Below are 22,396 nucleotides of genomic sequence, written 5' to 3'. Positions count from 1 at the left end.
ATAACCGATACATTGTTATATCTGGGATCATTTTAAGTGGGTTCGACTGTACTTTGTTTTATTGAGAATTTCGTTATATTGAAGTTCGTTATATTGAGGTTTAACTGTGTCTGCATAATGCATCACATTAGTCAGTTTTTCTGGCAAAGTAGGAAAAATATGAAGTTAATAATAGCACAGGTATTAAAGGGTCCCCAAAACAGTTTGGACAAATTTTGTAGATGTGTAGTGTACAGCTACAGTAAAACATTCAAGCCACAATTTAGGTGGCTTGAATATTAAGAGAGCTACGGACGATTACAAGTTACTTTCTTCTCTTGCCATGCTTTTTCTTCTGAACTTGTTCGCTGAAAGATCGGGGCTGAGCTCCACTTTCACTGGCTCTGCGTCATGATGTGACGTCATGTCGTCTACTTCCAGTGTCTTGGAGCAAGCGCATGAAGCACTTCCAACCTCTCCGTCAGCCTGTCTGGCCGTCGATCCCCAGCGAGAGCTATACAAGCAAGCATTCTGTCGCAGCGCCGAGCGTGTCCGGTATTCCGGTAAACACAGGCATGCTGGGCGTCTTGACGGATAGATGGAAGCATAAACTTAAGCCCCTCCATACTACTACAGCTGTGATGAAGGGACTTTAGCGTAAACGTGAGCGGCCTGAGCGGCCTGCACAGCGCAGCCACCAGGTGGCGCAAGGCATAACCACCCAAACAGAGAGCTACTATTGCTGCAACCAAGTGTAAAACATTTTAAACATATAAAAACAGAATGTGTTCATGATAACACTGCTGCCAAATATTTACACCAGCAGCAAAGTATAATACACTTCATCTGTGTGCCAGCAACGCAGACTGTTACTGTAACGGGGCGGCTGAAAAATCAGGGGAGCAGCACTGCCACGATCGGTAGTGATGCACGTATTTAAAACCTTATAATAAATTACACACTTCACGTGGAGCGCTTAAATGTGTCACTTAATGATCAGAAGGACCAATCGTAACAACTCAGTAAATTTGTACAACATCGTCAAAATCGTTTCAGGGTCCCTTTAACTTGGCATTGCCCCTAAGTGTGACATGTACTGCAAAGCTATCAGTGGCCTCTGTAACACTAGGCAGCTGATCAGGAGTGTTGCTCACCGCCACGTTGGGAAAAGATTAAAAAAAGAAGGCTACTAAACAAAGCGCTTGCATGTGCCCCCAAAGAAGGTGATTGTGGCAGACTCGGAATGCTCAAGGTACTCACAGAGGTCATCACCGCTTCCATCAAAGCGTACTGCCAGGTTCCACCAGGGGGCCTCGTAGCCCAAGACTTGCTCCACGCCAGCAGGTTCATAACGGTCAGCTCTGAGTTGAGAAAGAGCAGTGCAGACGACCTTGCGCTTTAGGCACAAGAAAACAGCATTGCCCATCTATACAAAGCTGACTAAATACAGTCAGCTTTAGTGCTGCAGAGATTTGTGGGGCTTTCTACACTAGAATGCCACCTACGAACTCCATACTGCAGTCCAGAGTTCTTCACTGACACTTCAAGCTCCAGGCATGTTATGGTCACCTTCCTATGTGGTACTGGGTAACTGACTGATGAGCCAACAGTGAGCAACAAACAAAATGAAACGTGTCGTCACCAACTGCCTGATAAAAAAAGTGCTCAAAATGGCCAATACAGTTTAAAAAAAAGATGTTGATTGGAAAGACTGCATATATGACTTCGCTTAAAGTGCATGCATAGGTCTTTTGTTGTACTTGGGTGTTGTATAACTAGTTCTGTTAATGTCTATTAGTGGCACAGCAGCCATTGGAACCCAATACTGTTTGCAGATCACTATGTCTAGGTTAAAAATATGGGCCCTATGGGGAGCTTCGCAACTGGTAGGAATGAAGACCACTGATTAGTCTCATTTGACACCTCGTTTCATGACATCCCATTTTTTTTGTTTATCTCCAAAACTATGCTGTTCATGATTCTCTGCATATTACAGTGGGAAGCAGAAAGACATTTCAGATGCATAACAGCACCTTGGCAGGTATCCATTTCAATGTACCGTCTACTATTGTGGCCTGCATTAAAAGGCCCCTAAACCACCTCAGATATTTTTTGAACATTTCAAGTAAACACGTGCATCGAGTTCAGAATGCTGTCACGATCAACGATGCCAAACGCTGCAGCGCTACGTGCCACGGGCGTGCCACAAAATAAAGAAAACAATGGCATCCTCCTCTCCTGGCCTTTCCAGTATCCCAAGCCATCGTCCCGACGTCACCAGGGTGCATCTGGTGGTGTCAACCGGGTCGACGATGCCGATTGGTCGAGCAAGAAATTACGACTTCCGGTTAGTCTGCTAGCAGGTACGCGCGCTCCCTGCTCTTCCTCGCCATGTTGCTTACTTGTGCGCGCTTGCGAATCGGTAATTACAGCCTGGAACGCAAGTGCCAAATCGCTCGCTTTCCAACACAGTTGTGCTTATCGGTCTGATTAGCTACGTGAACAAAGTGCGACAATGTAGGCCTTTCTAGACGTGCGCGCAACACAGGGTCCATAGCGGCACGCTTCGCATGAGCACGGGCCGGCATAGAAGCAACAGCGGGTAGCCGAGAAGCGCCGAGTCGCGGCCAAGGCCCATCCACGTTACCAGCACGGTAACTCGCCGCATGCCGTTTGCCATTTGCGGGTCGCCGTTCGACAGCGGTTTTGCTGGCAAACGGCGAGATTTCCTTGCCATACGTAGAGAGGATGAGACTGGGACTCATTTGTGCGGCAGCCTCACCGCCGCTGATCACTCGACGGCGCTGATATCGTCGCTAGGCCCCTTTCCGGTTCCCTTCAAAACTAAAGCGGACGGCGCTTCAAAATGAATTACCAACACTTACAAGCCGCAATATTTTCGTATCGTTGTTGTCGCTCTTCGCAATAATTGTAAACAAAGAAACGCTGATATTAGGAGCGCCGTCCGCTGCGATGCGAACACAGCCGAGCCGGTCGACTCCCGTCGGTAGCCGTGCGCTGGAGCTGAGCTCGACAAGTACCGGAGCTCTCGCTCATGTTAAACGTTTGACAGCGGATATTGTTTTTCATAAAATGTACAATTTATGTACCGCTTTATCTAGAGGAAATAATTTTGCTTGGAACAGAAGCTGCAGTCGATGTTTTCGTCACCGGCGACGGGGGCGCACAGCTTCGCGCGTCATCGATTAGCCCGTCGATCGTGCAGCAGGCGGTGCGCCGGCCGAACTGACGTATACTTTGGACACCTGTCGCGCGGCAGAGATTCTACAGCACTGAAGGTCAGTTCACCGTCAGTATATTTGCCGCTAGTGCGGACGTGCCTTAACCGGGAGTGGACAGTGTTTTGAGAAGCGCGTTGGCGATGATGTAGTCACGTGACATTTGGAGGAGTGCTCTGCAAGGAGGAGAGACTAGCCAATGTGGAGAATAATGAAGGAAAGAGCGAAATGAGTGAGGGCAGTTTTTTTATCATCAAATGCGTGTAACTCCGCTATTACAGCACCATTCCGAAAAATTCTCGTGGCTACATGTTCGTTGTAGACTCGTGCACAACTGCAATGTGACCAGTTGATGAGGTTCAGACAAGCTCCCTTGCAAGTGTGGTACTAGGCAAAGCTCCTTTCAACAACTTAGCGCTCCTGTCTTATGAGCCATCTTACTCTATTAGTGTGCCCCTGGGGGTGTGTTACTGACAATCACCAAGTTCCTCTCTGTTTTCCCATTGGCACCACAAAAATGGTCAAAATGGACACTGCCAACACCAGCTGCCCCCTTCCTACTCACAATTGCAATGAGGACAACTTTTATGCAACTGCAAAGTGCCATGGTGATTGGTCAGGCTGCAAAGAGTGAGGCAGTACTTGCAGAGTACAGCTTTATGCGCTGCACGCAAGATCTTCCTGTGGTGGCAATGAGACTCACTTCACACTTTTGTTTGCCAACATCTTCACTTTTCTTCCACAGTTTGAACCAGCCACAGTGGGTGAATGTTGTTGCTTCCATAGGATCTGCTTGGTGTTTGAAGTAGTGCCAATAAATGTCCTTTCTTAAGTGTTGTGTGTAGTTGTACTTAATTGCTGGAGTGTCATCAAGTGCAGTGGTACAGGACTGTGCTATTGCTCAGGAGCACTGGCTTTTGGACCAGCAATGTGCATCTATGAGCAACACCAGGGGCTGGGCTTACTTTAGAGCACACAAAATATGCCTCACTCTCTACACCCAAGGACAGAGAGCAGTGCAATTACAGGTAGTGTTCTGCACTGAAGTGGCCCTCTTCAGCCTTCAGTCGCTCTTTCCGGGCTTCCTGGACACTCTTGTGCTCAGGATCAGCAATGTCCACCAGGTCAGACATCTCCTCCTGCATGACAGAAAGAACAAAGGTGTCACCAACAAAGAAATCAGAAATGGGAACTTCACAAACTGCAAGGCACGACACGACATATTACCATGTGGCCCTCTTGCTTCACAGCACTGGTGCCAGGGAATACATGGAAGGACAGCACACTGTCAAAGCCACATCTGACACCGAGAGGCTCACCATGACAATCGAGTGACATTAATGACACGATGCATTTCCATTGACACTGTGAAGGTGATGCCAGAATATGCAGCACAAGAGCTTGCCACTGATGACATGTGGAGGGTGTGACTGGAGGAAGCATGCATCCCATGGCAAGTGACTGCAATTGCCATATGCTTATGCAACTAAAATCCAGAAGACAAAGGGTAGCGCCACCCTTAGACTGATGTAGTGTTCAATTATGCTTATGGATGATTTCTGCAGTGATGCCCGACTCGAAAAATACTCCTTTAGTCTGGCACCTTCGGCAGACACCAATAGTGCCTGATGGCGAAATTACAGCTCCACCGAAGAGCATTCCTCGTGTGCAGTGAGTACTAATTTGGTTGAGGGGAGGCGCTGCCCTCCACTTTTCGGAGTCAAGGCTGAGGGGAGGAACATTTAAAAATGTGGCAGAGATTATCACCAATAATTTTCCACTTCCCAGAAGATTTCAAGAAAAAATGACTAGGCCTTTGAGCCCAAGTGATAGAAGGTGGTTGAGTTGAGGTGTGGAAAATCGGACAAATATGCAGTCATTAAAGAGTTTGCAAGGCCCCAGCTGAGTGAATGACAGGAACTGGCACTGCAGGTGCTGAAAAGTGATGTCTTTAATTATCCTTAAACGTTAATGGCCTGGCCAAGTGAATGTGGCCAACGGTGTGTATGCTTGCTTCATTCAAGTCTGCACGGCACCTGCGAGTGTGGACATTTTCTCAGGACAGAAGGATCAGGAAGCAGTGAGGCAAGAGATAAGATACAGAATGTTGATGAATGGGGTGGCAGAAACCATACTTTACAGTGTTTCCTTGTTATTGTGGCAGGAAATCAAAACTGAAGGATGGATACAATACAACTGCCCCACCCACAGACGATCCCTGCACAGCACCTTGGGATTGGTTGAAAGGGCGACTGCTTTGCTAATCAAAATGGATAGAAAATTAGCAAATGAAGATGGCCGACTTCCTTGCTTACAGTAGACAACTTCGATTATCAAGCACGCCAGACCTATGATGAGCACCCACAAAGGCATCCCATCCCACCAGAAAGTGGCAAGCAGGTCACTTCAGGCAGGACAGTCAATCAACCAACTGCATGTTAGCTCATTTCCTGCCATTAGCATGATCCGCAAGAGTTGGTTACATTGTGCCTCGCTGCTGGCCATCTCCAGGAAACAGAGCTGATTAACAAATGCATGCACAAGGATGAACATCACAGCCAAGCTGTACAGAAGGCACGCAATGTGATAGCCTTTGCAGGCAAAGTGCAGCATGTGTTCTCAGTTGGTATCATTCCACACAGATAGGGAGTGAGTCAATTTCACAACTTGGAAACACAATTCCTTAACAAGTTTGCACTATTTTGCCGAAATTTATGCGAAGGTTCTTGTTTTATTTATTTATTTATTATTGACAATATCTCAAAGACCCCAGTGAGGGGGTTTTACATAAGGGGTGGGCTATTACAGTATCTTTGACATGGGTAGTAAGAGAAGTTGAAGGAAAAAGTTCTGTTTCCTGTCACTGCTCTTACCTCGCAAGCAGAGTGTCGCGTTGCCAACGAAAGATACAACATTACCAACATGCCCGTTCAGCCACCCTTGCAGTTACAGTAGTGTTGTTATACAATTGCTCAATTGTTGCTTTGTATCTGGTGATACTGGAGTGCACATAGTTCAGTGCCCCACTTTTCATAAGCAGAGGGTGCCAATGATGAAGTGCATGACTTTTTAAAGCGTAGCTTTCTTAGCCTTTTCCTGCACTTTGGAGATAATCTAATCACTATAGACTGTAGTCTATAGACTATAGTCTATAGACACTATAAACCATAAACACACTATGTTAAAACACCGCACTCTCAAAACTCATGAAAATCGTGCCACAATATATACAATACACTTTATTCTCTTTGTTTATCACATAGTGAATTTTATGGTCACTTTGAGCGCACACTGCTTGTTAGGTGACTAAGCAGTGGTGGAACATCTTCATACATAAAAAGCATACAACAGTAAGCTTGTACCTTGCTTAGAAACTAAAGTGGTACATAATAAATGTGTAGAGCTTTATAACACCATGATAACACATAGACATTATTTTCATTTGCAAAACAGTTAACACAAACAATTAAAAGGCATGGTAAATGTATAGCACATTGCAACGCCCGATAACGCATTGTTATAATTTACAAAAATAAAAAGACAAGCAATTAAAATGCACGGTAAATGTTTAGTGTCTTAAAATGGCACAATAACACATTACCATTATTTACAAAACAAACAAAAATTATATTATGGGGCTTTACGTGCCAAAACCACGATCTGAGTATGAGGCGCGCCGTAGTGGGGGACTCCGGAAAATTTGGACCACCAGGGGTTATTTAACGTGCACCTAAATCTAAGTACACGGGTGTTTTCGCATTTCGCCCCCATCGAAATGCGGCCGCCGTGGCCGGGATTCAATCCGCGACCTCAGGCTTAGCAGCCCAACACCATAGCCACTAAGCAACCACGGCGGGCATTTACAAAACATAGGAAGCGAACGATTGAAAAGTGCAATTCACTGATAGTTGCTTGAACGTATACACCACTTCCTCATTTCTTTCCTAATTTTTCGTTTCGTGCTTATGTTATACAAGTTGACACTGAGGTCATTCAATAATTTTGGCACAAAGTAATTACGAGTTTTTATACCATAGCTGGTGAACACTCGTGGCTTAACATATCATTCCTTTTTTTTTTTTTGTGTAACGTTCTCATTAACCGGTACCTTATATTCATGAATAATGCAGTGCTTCGTGAGCACACTATAACTAAAAAGCTCATCGACTCGAAATATACTTAGTGCTTCATATCTCTGTTCTATACTAGTTTCATGTAATGCTGCACCATAAGTTATCCGTTTTACTATTTGTTTAATTACACGGTTGATCTCGTGTTCATTGTTTTCAGAACAAGTGCCATACAGAGTGATGCCATATGCTAATAATCCTGCCAATGCCTGATATATTGAAAGTTTCACAATCAATGGAGCCTTACCTATCAGGTTATACAATAGAGCTGCTACAGCCCTAAGTTTTTTACAAATGCAAAGAATAGGGTCATGCCAGGTAAGGTGTTGGTCAAAAACATTTACAGTGGCCTCAGGAGTTAAAAAGCCCACCAATTGTAACGATTACTAGAACTATACTGAAAAATTGGCCTGCTCACAGTTATTACCCTGTGGGTATTCTTAAAACACAATAATTAAGTCTTTGATTCAAATATGGTTTTCGTGTAACCATTCCGCAACCTTAGATACATTTGTTTGAAAACTGCTGAATCCTGTTTCCTGGTCATCAATATCAAATGCAATCGCGGTGTCGTCTGCATATTGAAATATCCTTGATGATAGCTGTACAGAAACGAGATCTGAGGCATATATGTCAAACAAAATAGGCGTTGGCGTACTTCCCTAAGGTATCCCATACTTTATTATCTTTAAATCACTGTATAGTTATCTTCTAACTTCACGCATTGAGTCGTGTCGTAAAATTTATTCACAAGGAACTTGTTGAACTGCCTCAAAAGCCTAATGCGTAGAATTTTTTCAACATTAATTTGCGATCAATTGTGTCAAAGGCTCTTGTCAGGCCTAAAAACAGCGCTAATACCACATGACTGTTCTCAATGAAGCTATTGACAAAATATGAAAATTCCTCCAGAAGAGAAATAGACTTTTTACCCTTTGTAACCCCAAATGGAGCAGAACTATTTAACGAGTATTTTTCAAAAAAGGATTTTATAGTTGATGCTACGTGTTTTTTCATGATGTGAGCAAGTGGCGATATTGTTGCTACTGGTCTATAATTCCCACATTCACTCTTCTTGTCGCTTTTGTAAACTGTTCTAATGGCCGAAATTTTCATTTCCATTCGTATCTCCCCCGCATAAATTATCCCATTCAGTATTTTTAAGAGAACATTTTTCAGGTCATTAAAGCTGTAGTAAAGATTGCGAATATGAATTCTGCATAGCCAGCAGGCTTCCATAGTTTCACGGTGCTGATTATATTCCATAGCTCTTGCTCTGATATGTAGGCAGAGTTCGCGCATGTACACTTAGGTTCGTATTGCCTATGCTTATCGCTGTTTTCTTCCCTTAGCTTCACAGCAGCATTCAAAAATGTGTTGTTAAACTCATCGCAGAGCGGTTGTGCGCTCTCATTTGAGAAACGCTTTCTCACAGTACCTTTAATGTTTGTGTGCTTCCACCAGCCCATTAAATTATTTGCCAGAGTCAGGTTTTCTTCGCGTCATTTTTATTTATTGAGAACTGGTGTGATAAGTATCACCTTCTTACTAGCCTCATTTTGGCAGTGACCAAATTTCTGAGAGACCAATATCCATCTCTTTTTGCTGTGTCTTCAGGTTGTTTACTGCATCTTTGCCAAGCTTTGTCTTTTAAGTGCCACAATTGTAGTGTTACCCTCGTGACCCATTTGTTATTGGAGTTTCTTTGTCTCATTTTCACACTCCTTGTTGATTATTCTTTTTGGTGCCGCATACTTTCTAATAACTTGTTGTACAAGCGTAGATGGTCAAAATCCGAAAGCTCATTCCAGTTTATATATTCAAGTACTGGTTCGTCCGCATGTGTGCTGTCAATAATTTTCCTAGTGAGAGTTCTGCAACTTGTTATTGTCATCTGCCATGACCACTAGTGTCATGAAATAATGATCAGCTAATTAATTTAATTACACCAGATATGTAATACTGTTTCAGCAAATGCACAACAATATGATATATGCATGACTTTGTAATCTTTGAGCCCAAGTGCTCTTCTCTAGTGTACTCGTTATTGCATTAAACAAGCCATAGTCAGCAAGTAAGCTAAAGTAGTCAGTTACCACCATCTTCGATAGATCCATTATGTCAATATGTATACCTTTGTGCAAGCACGTAGAAAAAAAAAATCAGAACAACAGCGACCTTATATTAACCACGGCATTATTCACATGAAGAGAAAGCTAAAGCGTCTGCGCAGAAAGGAAAGAGCCTACAACTCTGATGCAATCTAAGAAACATTTCTTTGACCAAACACTGACTGGCTTCTTAAAAAGTTCCCCCGAAAGTTCTGGAGGTATTTTAGCAACACAAAAGATAAAATTGAGGAAACAGTAACCCGGACTGCAAATATGACAAACACAGCAGACATTGCCAAACATCTTAATTGTTTTGTTTTTTTCAATCAGTGTTTTCTAGAGGTACAAACACGAAGCTAAGCAAACATCTAGAGTACATGATATGCTATCCAATGGAATAATTGGTAAACACTCGAGAGGGAGTATTTAAATTACTCCTGAATTTAGACGAAAGAAAGTCTAGCTGGTCTGACGAGATTAGTCCTCAACTTTTGAAGCGCTATGCCGAACGGATATCCTACTTTCTAAAGATAACTTTGCAAAAGTCACTGCATACGCATTCTTTGCCACGGGACTGCCACGGTGCCATTGTTATACTGGTATTCAAAGGCGGTGATCGCACACTTGCAAAATATTACCATCTTATTTCACTCACATGCATATGTTGTAAACACATAGAGCACATCATTGCAAAGCATGTGTTACATTTACTAGGAGGAAATAGTTTACTTTACTCCTGTCAGCATGGATTCCGAGTTGGGCTGTCGACCGTTACACAACTAATATAAACAGTCATTCATGACTTCGCCGCTGCCATAGATGCCCAGCAACCGATTGAAGCCATTTGTATAAATTTCGCAACAGTCTTTGATTAAGTGCCTCATGATAAGTGAAATCAGTGAGAAGAAAACTTGGGATAGGAGAAGGCAAAATGTATGCACTGAAAGATAAGCAGGGTAATATCAGCAATTTCAATGACATAGTAAAAGCAGTGGAAGAATTCTATACTGACATGTACAGTTCCCAGAGCAACCAAGCTACTTCCATTCGGAGTAGTGATGAACACGATACAGAGGCTCCTTCTATAACTAGCGATGAACTTAGAAGTGCCTTGAAAGACATGACCAGAGAAAAAGCTGCTGGAGAAGATGGAATGACAGTCGGTTTAATCAAGGATGGAGGAGATATACTTGAAAAACTTGCAGCCGTTTATACGCAATGCCTCACGACATCAAGGGTACCAGAAAGCTGGAAGAACGGCAACATTATGCTCATCCATAACAAGGGAGACGTTAAAGAATTCAAGGATTATAGACCCATTAGCTTGCTTTCAGTATTGTATCAAATATTCAGCAAGATACTTTCCAATAAAATCAGGGCAATGCTTGACTTCAGCCAACCAAGAGAACAGGCTGGCTTCAGGAAGGGATATTCTACGATGGATCATATCCATGTCATCAATCAGGTAATAGAGAAATCTGGGGAGTACAATCAACCTTTCTATATGGCATTCATAGATTATGAAAAAGAATTTAATTCAGCAGAGATACCAGCAGTCATAGAGGCATTGCATAACCAAGGAGTACAGGAGGCATACGTGAGTATCTTGGCAAACATCTACAAGGATTGCACAGCAAGCTTGGTTCTCCATAAGAAAAGTAGAAAGTTACCTATCAAGAAAGGGGTCAGGCAAGGAGATACAATCTCTCCAATTCTATTCACTGCATGCTTAGAAGAAGTATTCAAGCTGTTAGACAGGGAAGGCTTAGGCGTGAGGATGAACGGCAAACATCTCAGCAACCTTCGGTTTGCATATGACATTGTCCTATTCAGCAACAATGGGGACGAATTACAGCAAATGATTGAGGACCTTAACCGAGAAAGTGAAAGAGTTGGGCTGAAGATTAATATGCAGAAGACGAACATAATGTTCAATAGCCTGGCAAGGGAACAAGAATTCAGGATCGCCAGTCAGCCTCTAGAGTCTGTAAAGGAGTACGTTTATCTAGGTCAATTACTCACAGGGGACCCTGATCATGAGAAAGAAATTTACAGAAGAATAAAATTGGGCTGGAGTGCATACGGCAGGCATTACCACATCCTGACTGGGAGCTTACCATTGTCGTTGAAAAGAAAAGTGTACAATCATTGTATTCTACTGGTGCTAACATATATGGGACAGAAACTTGGAGGTTAACAAAGAAGCTCGAGAACACGTTAAGGACCGCACAAAGAGCGATGGAACGCAAAATGTTAGGCCTAACGTTAAGAGACTGGAAGAGAGCTGTGTGGATCAGAGAACAAACGGGGATAGCCGATATTCTAGTTGACATTAAGTGGAAAAAATAGAGCTGGGCAGGCCATGTAATGCGTAGAATGGATAATCAGTGGACCATTAGAGTTACAGAATGGATACCAAGAGAAGGGAAGTGCAGTCGAGGACGGCAGAAAACTAGGTGGGGCGATGAAGTTAGGAAATTTGCAGGTGCAATCTGGAATCAGCTAGCGCAAGACAGGGGTAATTGGAGATCGCAGGGAGAGGCCTTCGTCCTGCAGTGGACATAAATATAGGCTGATAATGATGATAAGCTCATCTTTAAACTTCAGTATCGATGAAAGCATAGTGGTTTCGATAAAACAATATTTAAGTGATCGAAAACAGACAGTGTGTTTGGATGGCAGTTTATCGTAGTGGCGTGGAGCACAGGTAGAACACCAGTATTCTAATCGGAAGGTCATAGGTTCGAATCCTCCTCCAGTACACTACATTTTCAGGCGTGAAGTGGCGCCTGACACCGGCAAAAAAAGAAAAATGCCGAGAGCCAGCGGGGCTATGCTAGTCCAGGTGCAACCAAATTAGGAAGGCCCACTAAGCTTCAACAAAGGCACTCCCTCACCAGAACAGGCATTGGCCTACCTAGTGCAGTGTTAGGCCACTACCTCTCTCATGACCCCTGCAATTAAATTATCGAGTACTTTCAGGTGTTCCTTGCGGTTCAGTGTTGGGTCCGCTGTTCGCTATTATTACTGTTATTATGAATGACATTCTTAGTGTAGCTAAACAACCGGTTAAGTTGAAGCTTCTCGCAGATGACTAATTTATTCTACCATAACCAACGTGGAAGATCAACTCAGAATTGGCCATTGTCTAGATAATTTCAATCAGTGGTGTTATCTTTGGGGAATGGAAATCAACTACACTCAGTCACACTACACATATCACTAAAAAAGCAAGCGTCATGCTTTTTCACTATTATATTGATGATAATCTATTAGTTCATGCTAGTCAATTTAAATATTTAGGCATTACAATAACACAAACTCTGGCATGGCATATGCATATAGAAAAAGTGTGCTCGAAAGTGAATCAGATACTCCTGTTCCTGTTGAAAGGATACTTGGGGCAGGAACAAGAGCAAGCTGATCGGGATATAAGGCTGATCGCTTGTATTACTTTCATTAGGCCATTACTAGAATATGCCTCGGTCGTTCGGTGCCTTCATGAGGAAGGATAAAAAACAAATTTATAAAAAATTGAGCGCCGCACTGTGTGCTTCATATGCCGCCAGTAAAATCGGTTAGATTCAGTCATACAAATGCTGCAGTCTTGCGAGTTGGAACCACTAGAAGCACGAAGGCAAAAAAATTGGCTCAGTCTTTTTACAGGCGCTGCATGGACAACTTAAAATTGATAAAGATGTGCATGTAACACTGCCAGGGCAAAGAAATCGCTCGTGTTAATCACAATTATGTTATACAGTCATACTTTGCTCGAAATGGTGTTTCACTATTCAATTTTATTGCAATAGTATATGGACACTCCAGGCGAATTTCTGCCGTCATCGTCGCCATGAGGTTCCATATAAAGTGCACGGGTGATAAAATCGTCGCCGCGCACCGTACTCTGTATGTGTGAGTGAAAGCATGCGATGGTGAGCCAGCAATCGCGGCTCGTGCACACAAGGGCACAAAGCGGGAAGGAAGCGCACAGTCTTCCAGTCAGGCACAATGCTCCGGAGGGAGGGTACGGAGGTGGAGGGGCCGCGCACTCCCGCCGGGCCGGAAGTCTCCGGGGGGAGGGTGGGCAGTGGAGGGGCCACGCTTTACTGCGGCCGTGCAGTCCCGCAGGTATGGAAGGCACCAAAGGGGAGGGAAGAGGGGGGGGGGGGCGTTCGGCGCCGCGAGCGCGCGGCCGTATCTTGAAAGGCATCTGTGGCGAGGGTGGAGTCCGCCCTCCCTGTGTTTTCAGGGCTAAGATTGCGTTGATGCGAATGCCGGCACAGAGCTCAATTCACTTGCTGCTGCTGCTGACTCAGTCTAGTGTTTCCACAGCGAGTTTCCCTGGTCATTAAGTGAGATGCGTTCATGTTTGCTTGTGCACGCGTGACACCATGCTTGTTAATTTAGTTAGTGTGTCTAAGTTTACAAGTTTATACGGCCGATAAAACTACTATCCTCACTTCATATACCTATCCACTAATTTGCTATCGCAATCAATGCTTCGCCTTTCGGGCGAAACAGCCACTTTTTTTACAGCCGTAATTGAACTGTGGAATATGTTGCCAAGCTTTGTTGTTAACTTAAGTGATTATTCAAGTGTTTATTCGCCGTGACCTCACTTAAGGGCAAGATATAGCCCGGCATAACGCGCGCGCGGCCCCGCACGGCGCGGATAAGCAACACCGGTGAAAATTGCACAATCTACAGTCTGGCGTCACGGCGTAGCCGGCGTGCCTAGCTGCGTCGGGCGCACTCAGCGCTGCCATGTTCTATTTCACGCGGCTGCCACTAGACCAGAATGCACTGCACGCTGTAGGGGCAGCGGGCAAAATGGCGGCTTGCGGCGCTCGTATGAAAGCGTGGCCGTGGCTTTCTCAACGTCCGTGGACGATGACAGCGCAAATGAGGATGTATATACATAGTCCGCTTCCGCTTTTGACGTAGCTGACGCACTAGCACTAGGAGTGCGATCTTCTGGCTGTCAGGACAAGTTAACGCCATGCCGTGAAGGCACTCAAACAGCACACGGAGCGAGAGCTGCGTATAAGGTATTTTTTTGTTTGCTTATGTAAAAAATCACGATGTGCTTTCTTTTCGAACTTATGTTCATATTTTATGCATGACTGGTTATTCATGTATGTGTAAGCGGGTGATCGGCGCTCTGTCAGGCTTTATGTACCTTAACGCCGATCCCCTAGGCAACTATGTATGCTGGTTGTCTGAAATAAAGTGTCTTGTCTTGTCAAAAAAAAAAGTATGCACAACTCGGACGGCGCGGGCACATGCTGTCAGAAAGCGAGAACGCACATGCGCCATAGAAATAGCTGTTCGCGCGGCCGTGAAGTTGTGCTCCCACACACTGAGATGGCACTAGCCTCATGCGGCATGTAAGCGGCGTGCGCGCCGAACTGTAGAGGAGACAAATTACTTCCACAGGCTGGCGTGGCTGGCGTAGCGCATCCGACTTCGCCTGCCGCGGCCTGACGCGCCGAAAATTCTGGACTATATCTTGGCCTTTACATTCTTCAGCCTGTGCCGCCTCATGACGATAACCAATACGTGTGCCAAGAAAAGACTTACCGTCACTGTTGTGGGTACGTACCTATCACCATCCAGTAGATTTGACTCCAAAAGATTACGTGACATTCTGTCAACATCTCCTGATTCATGGATTATCATCAGGGACTTCAACGCTCATCATACAATCTGGGGAAGTACGAAAACCAACGCGAAAGGCAGAGACTTGATATCATTCCCCTCCGACAGCGAACACTGGGTTTTAAATGACGGCAGTCCTACATTTTTATGTGGCACCATATACAGCAGCTGTCTCGACTTGGCCTTCGTCTCACGAAGTCTCATCAGGCATACAGGATGGTTTACGGACATTGAAACGCGCAGGTGTGACCCTATTCCAATGTATGTCAAGATCAGAGGACTGTACTCTTCGAAGTCAAGTGATACCATCCAAAGAATGGATTGGCCCAAATTCTAGTCTGTTATGGAAGACCAATGTCAAGGTAATTTATTATATAATTTGGAAGACATAATCAAGAGCACAGTGCAAGACAGTATGCCTACTCTAATGTGCTCTTCGAAATTCATTGAATTTGGCATAGAACTAAAGCGACTTCGAGCCATCCGGCGACGTGCCGAACGTACTAGATACCGACGCGCAAAGTCAATGGACGATCTACGGACTGCTATACGCCAACAAAAGAAGATCCAGCGCCGGTTAGATAAGCAAGAGTCACAACGCTGGACTGCTTTCTGTGAATCGCTAGACCCTCACAAACCCCTATCGCACTTATGGAGGACGGTGCGAGGGCTCTCCATTCAAGGCTCTGGCCCTCTTCCAACAACTACCAGATATTGATGTCGCAGAAGACTTCTGCACCAGACTATCCGGGCAACTCACTGCTTCCAACAACTTAACACGTTCCATCAGCTTCCCACCACCACGTGACCCGCGCATGGATCTACCATTTTCAATCCATGGACTCAAGGCGGCGTTAGCTTTGTGCAGACGCACGTCATCACCAGGACCTGAGGGAATTTCTTACACAGCTCTGTGTCATCTCGGTGAGCGGGCGAGGAGTGTTCTTGAAATCTATAATGAATCCTGGCAAGCTGGCACAATTCCCACAAGCTGGAAGACTAGTCACGTAGTTCCGCTACTGAAGCCTGGAAAGTCTCCATTGCAGCTTTCATCATATCGCCCGATTGCATTGGCGAGCTGTGTGGGAAAAGTGATGGAGAGGATGATCCTCGGACGCCTGGAGTGGTACCTGGAATACCACGTCTACCCAGATGCCATGGCAGGATTCCGACGTGGCGGCTCGTCGATTGATGTTTTCGACCTGGTTACCTACGTTCGGGACCAAAAAGGGTGTAAACGTATGCGCACTTCTTTGTTTCTCGACGTCAAAGGGGCGTATGACAACGTTACACATGAAGCCATCCTCATCGCTCTCGAAGAGGTAGGCCTCGGCGGTCGGATGTTCCGATGGATACATAGCTATCTTTCTATGCAATCTGTCTTTGTGGGTACAGAGGACGGCCGCACTTCTTTACATTACACCTACTGTGGCGTCCCCCAGGGTGGCGTACTGAGCCCTACATTGTTTAACCTTACGCTGATTGGTCTCGTTGATCACCTTCCAAGCACAATTAAATTGTCAATGTACGCAGACGACATATGCGTTTGGGTGTCCAGAGTGACACGCTTACAGCTGCGCCAAGCTCCAAAAAGCTACCACTCAGACTACACACTACCTCCGAAATCAAGGCCTGGAGATTTCATCTGATAAAAGTGCACTTGTGGCATGTACGCGTAAGCCTATGACGCACTACAGTGTGTTAATCAATGGGCAGATGATACCATTTGTACGGTCACACAAATTCTTGGGTGTCATAATTGACAGAGACATCTCATGGAGCCCGCATGTATTGTACTTGAAAAAGCGGTTGACAGGTATCTGTCACCTTTTGAAGTTCTTCGCTGGAAAGACCTGGGGAATGTCGACAAGCGCTATGCTTCGATTATATAGAGCACTTTTTCTCGGCTTCTTGCGGTACAGCTTGCCATCATTGACTAACGCAAGTAAAACACGCCCACGTACTATACAAAGTGTGCAGGCCCAGGCGCTACGGATTTGTCTAGGCCTTCCTCGAAGTGCGTCAACGGCGGCAACTATTGCAATCGTCGGAGACCACCTCATCAAGACCCACATCGCCATTGAAGCACTAAGAGTGCACGTAGTGCACTCAGGCAGTCGAAAGGTTTTGTTTTCTTCACTCTGCACTGCCCGTGCTGCCGCACTTTGACGTTTCAGCAGTTTCGTTATCGCGTAGTGCTGCGCTCATTTTGCTGGCTCTCGAAAATCACACGAATTGCAAGTAGCAGAGAATGCCACGTCCACATGATGTCGCGGGATTCCCGAATGGTCCACACCACTTGACCAATAGCAGCTGCAGTGGTGAATCCAAAGCTCTGTCTTGGCTCGGTTTCTCCACAGCCACGCGCTTGCATTTTGCGCAAAAACAGTACAGCTGTCTGCCATGCACCGTTTTACTCCCCCAAGGCAGTAAAGGGCGGTGATGGCGTATGCAATGTCCCCACTCCACACTCGGGGGCGGGCGATTTGAATTGCGCTAAAGGTATGCGGACTCTTCAGACACAATTTTCTCGTAAACTAATTCTTTTCTTGGCCCGAAACAGGCACTGCAATGTTTCTGGAATGGTATTTTAACAGTCGACATCGACTTACTATTTGCCTCTAGTGTGCCTTTAAATGATTCAAACAAGCCCATTTATGCTGTTTTGGCCAAATTATCGGCCGTAGTCACCTTAACTACTGACATGCCTTCACATTTCCTAACCGAAATCCTGCCATTACGCATCCAAACGAACATGTATCCTTTTTCTTTGCTACGCTGTCAACATTGCCAAAACAATTGTTTTTGAGCCTTGGTGAAGTTTTCATGAACATTAATTTTTTTCCCATAATATATATATATATATATATATATATATATATATATATATATATACACACACACACACACACATACATACACACATATATATACAAAGAAATTACATTGCCGGTGGTTGATTTCACCCCAGTTAGCACAGAAGCCCGAAGCAAGGACACATGCTTAAAAAGATGGAATAAAACACCCTTACCAATTTCCCTCGTGCACATAGGCGCTTTGAGACACTTGGTGTGTTAGCCGCGTTGCACAGTAGCAATTTACTTATTAAAATTAGCATGCCCATGTTCTAGCCGACCACAAAGAGTCAAGTTACGAGACGCATATCTCAACCAAGTTCGCTGCGCATCTCTCATTGTATTACAGTGCTGTGGCGTTCTCCTACAAGGTTGAACATGTTGTGTCTTACAATTCAACACGTCTTAATGCTGAATAAATCTTCCTCTTGCTCTGCAGGGTCCACCACGGTACCATAGCTGAAGAATGCACTCGTCACTAAAACCTGCAACATGTCTCTTGTTGTAATGCGCCACTATGCCTTGCTGACTCATGAAAGCTCTGCTTTGGCCGATTCCCACAAACGCATAGGATATGCATCATATTTTTGCTTCTTGTTCACCATGCTAAAATTAATCATGAGGGGCTGCAGCAACCAAAAGGGATGAAAATCAAGACCTTGATCCGTGCGATGACACCTGTCCTCTGCCTGTCAAAGCCATACTTCCGGACACTGCCCTCCAGCAGGGAGACTTCGTCCTGAGGAGTCCAGGGCATCTGCTCCACGTGCCAGTCCATCTCCTCTTCCACTTCAGGTGGTTCCTCGTCATTGGCAGACCGGTTCTCTGCAAACGGAAAATGACTGAATGCCAGGAGTTGCTGCTCTGCAGGGCTCCATTTTCTTTTGCCTTAAAATATTATTGCAGATTGGTGCGTTGGTGTAATCATGCACTGCATTTCTCGGTTAGTGTATTATTGATGCCCGCCCTTCAAGAGCCATATTTATGGCCCCAAGTGACCTGTGAGTAAATACAGTAGACTTCAGTTAGTTTGACTCCGGTTAATTCAATGTTTTGGTTAATTCAATCTGTACCAAAGGTACAAACTTTCGCTCTTTCGATTCTAAAATTGGCCTTCGCCGGATAATCAAAACTCGACCAGTCAGCACGCACGTGCCTCACTTCTATGGTGAACCCAACAGCGACCCCTTTAGTGGCAGCGTCTATCTTGGCGGAGCTTGGGGGACAGTAAAAGCATTGAATACCCATCATCTCCTGCTGGAAACACCTACCGTATTTACTCGAATATAGGTTTAACACAAATACTATAGGTCAACCCCTGTATATCAACTCGCCGAGGAATAAAAAAAAAGAAATTGAGTATGGGTCGACCCAAATCTTTAAAAAAATAACGAGAAAATTTGAACATGGTGCACATTTATTTCCTGTACGCTCGGCTACTATATCTCACTAGTCAATGCCACAAGCTCCATCCTCGTTGGAGCTACCAGAGAAGTCGTTCTCATTGAATGAACATCGCAGGCGCCCTCAGCACCATAAACGATGTCGTCCTCGGTGCTGTCGAGTGCATTGAATATGTGGCGTTCCCTAAAGCTAGTCTGAATATACAGTTAAATAAATAAATTGAAACATCTCCGAGCTGACGTTATGGATGGTGAATGGATGGTTACGTAATGGTGCATTCTGTCAGCTCCATGCTTTTGCTAGCTTTGTTCAAGAGTGTAGGTCAAGGTTCTTTGGTCACGAATATAGGTCTATAGCTCATTTTCGAGTAACATAATTGGAAAAAAAGTTGAATAAATATGGCATTTTCAGCCTACCCTAGGAAGATTTTCAAGCAATAATCTCTAAATACTCTAATCAAGCACAGCTCACAATGCTTGATTAGAGTATTTACCCAATTCCAGTGCATGCCTTTTCTTTTTCTTCAGGAAAATTGGGCTCATAATTGCCTGCACGGTACAGTCGGATATGAAACCAAAAGCGCCTTTGAAGGGTTTGTATGCCTTGCCGTATACCAAGGGTGTATTGCGGCAAAGCTGACTTTAGAAAACCGGTCGCTGTTGTGCAACATATATAGACGCCTGCCCATTTTTCTTGTTAAAAAATCAGGTGCACGTTATATTTCTATTCTACTTTATTTAAAAGATTGGTGCCATTCTTACGTTAGTTTTCTACTATGGACAGATAGAAAATGGGCGCGCATTTGATTCGGGGGCGTGTTAAGATCGGGCAAATACTGCCAGATGAATCAGAGGTGTTTTTTGGCTTTTTCTTTTTGCATCATGTTTCATTCAACTAGCCAGATAATTCGATAAATTTCGCCAGTCCCATCAGGATCGAACTAATGGAAGTCGTCTGTACAAAACTCATTCGGCTCAGTGCTGGCACACTTTGTCAAATCCATAACCAGTGCTCTTGTTTACATCAATCACATGGCTCAACCAAGTATGGCATGCAAGCAGCAAGCCCATGCTTACACAAGCTATTTACTAGGCTCTTATTTCTTTAACATACCAAGAACTTCAATCACGGGTCTTGCAGGTGCTGCCCTCGGACTTGGTGCTAAGAGCTTGGTCAAAAGATCCAGGCCAGTGAAAACCTGCCCTGGACTCTGCTTTGGCATGTGAACCACATACATGCCTGAAAAATAGGGGCGTCCATGATGAATAGATTGAATTTACCCAAAAATAAAGGCAACATAGTCTAACTGTCATGTATCCTAGAAATATTCTTAATGGATGGGTATTGATGTGGCTAAATATCTTCTATCTGAAAGGGTAACCAAAGGCAAACATTCTGTATAACAACAGTGTATATATTACAGCACTGAAGACCTAGTCATTTTCCTGCTATAAAGCAAGATAACAACTGGAGACGTTGTGTTCCTTCTTTAATTTGTGCGACACAGTTATATGTAAACAAACTACCTATCAATAAATGATTACCCTTTTCCAGATACAATGTGACAGCTGGGTTTAATGCTGACACCACAATGCCACAGAATGGCTGAGGTACCAGCGTAGACAACAGGACATGCAGCTTTCCTTCCGTTTAGGAGAAGGACGAAAAGTAAGGGACCACCCAGGGTGACCCAACACTCACCATTCTCAGACACATACTTTGCTGTCTCGAGACCATTTTCAACCACTTTTCCAGGTAAGTGCAGTCTGTCGGGGAGAGAAAACAAACGTTTTGTCTTGGCCCATTGATAAGCACAATATGTGACAGAGCAAAAACACATAAAGATGACCAATAGGCCAACACCAAGTATGCACACAGGAACCATGAATGTCAGCTGGATACTTTAAGACACCTTCTGTATATCCTGTATCTGCATGCATGAGACACAGGTGGTGTGTCATAGTAGTACTACTTGTATTTAAGTACTTGCATCTTAAAACAAGCTACCTGTACTTTGAAATCTTCAGATGAATACAGTTAATCTCCGGTTTAATGCACATGGATGCTGACAATTATTTTATTAAACCAGAAAGCACTCAAATATCGGGAAGAAACAAAGTCTACTGTAGAACAGGTAGGATGCGGCTACTGTTGGCATGGGCTTGCAGAGCAAGGAATTATTGTACACTGCAAGTAAATTCTCGGTCACAGCACACCAAGAAATTGCCTCAGAAGGCCAATACCATCAAATGCTCAACTTCATGCTGGCAATGAAGGCTAGGCAAAGTCAGCATCTTTCACGTGGTCATTATACCTACCAACAAGTTTCAAAATCTTACCTTAAATAAATAAAAATGCTAGACTTGTTATCCTAATAAGATGAAAACAGCAAAATTGGTCTTTGTTCTACCAACAGAACCAATTTTTGGCTAGGCTGGCTGCATTTAAGAGAAAACATTACTTTGCCGACAGCTTTACAAAGATTTTCAAAAATTGAAAAATTATAAATAACTGAAGCATCAAGTTTATAACTATGTAACTTGGCAAAAAATTCTTCTGCACCTTCTGGGACATCTAAGGCAAACAAAACGAATATATTATACACACAGCTCTGAAATAAAATTAAAATTGAATTATATTCCAGGGTTTGACACTGCAAAACCAGAATCTGATTACGCGGGACTGGTTGCGCCCCCATCGGGATGCAGCTGAGATCGAACCCGCGACTTCATGCTCAGTCGTGCAACACCAGAGCCACATGGCGGGTAGCTCTTGTCATTCATCGTGAGCAGGCCTTTGTAGAACTCGGGTATACATCGTTTTATATAAGCTGTCAACTATCATGTTTGTCTGCTTCAGACGATATAACAGACGCAGTTCACAGAGCTGTGATGTCTGTTTTTGGTGTGCAATTGTGGCATTGTAAACTTGATGCTTTAATTTTGTTACCTATAATCTGCACATTTTTAACAAACTCAGTTGACAAAAATTCCAGGCCACAAACTGCACCTTGCTGCCAA

General features: G+C 44.3%; 1 protein-coding gene across 1 annotated transcript in view; it reads right to left on the bottom strand.

Annotated features, from left to right (window-relative positions):
- Nucleotides 1–22,396, bottom strand: part of LOC119466511 (protein SHQ1 homolog) — a 55,245-nt gene that overhangs the window by 25,724 nt on the left and 7,125 nt on the right. The window contains exons 3-7 of the mRNA XM_037727027.2: nucleotides 21,078–21,142; nucleotides 20,490–20,615; nucleotides 18,631–18,797; nucleotides 4,245–4,357; nucleotides 1,240–1,340 (exon numbers count right to left, since the gene is read on the bottom strand). Of these exons, the coding sequence (XP_037582955.1) occupies nucleotides 1,240–1,340; nucleotides 4,245–4,357; nucleotides 18,631–18,797; nucleotides 20,490–20,615; nucleotides 21,078–21,142 (572 nt within the window). The remainder of the gene's footprint in view (nucleotides 1–1,239; nucleotides 1,341–4,244; nucleotides 4,358–18,630; nucleotides 18,798–20,489; nucleotides 20,616–21,077; nucleotides 21,143–22,396) is intronic.

The sequence above is a fragment of the Dermacentor silvarum genome, chromosome 10 (assembly GCF_013339745.2).
Source record: "Dermacentor silvarum isolate Dsil-2018 chromosome 10, BIME_Dsil_1.4, whole genome shotgun sequence".
In the NCBI taxonomy this organism is placed as follows: Eukaryota; Metazoa; Arthropoda; class Arachnida; order Ixodida; family Ixodidae; genus Dermacentor; species Dermacentor silvarum.
Note: the sequence above shows the minus strand (reverse complement) of the source record. Positions and strands in the feature narration are given on the sequence as shown.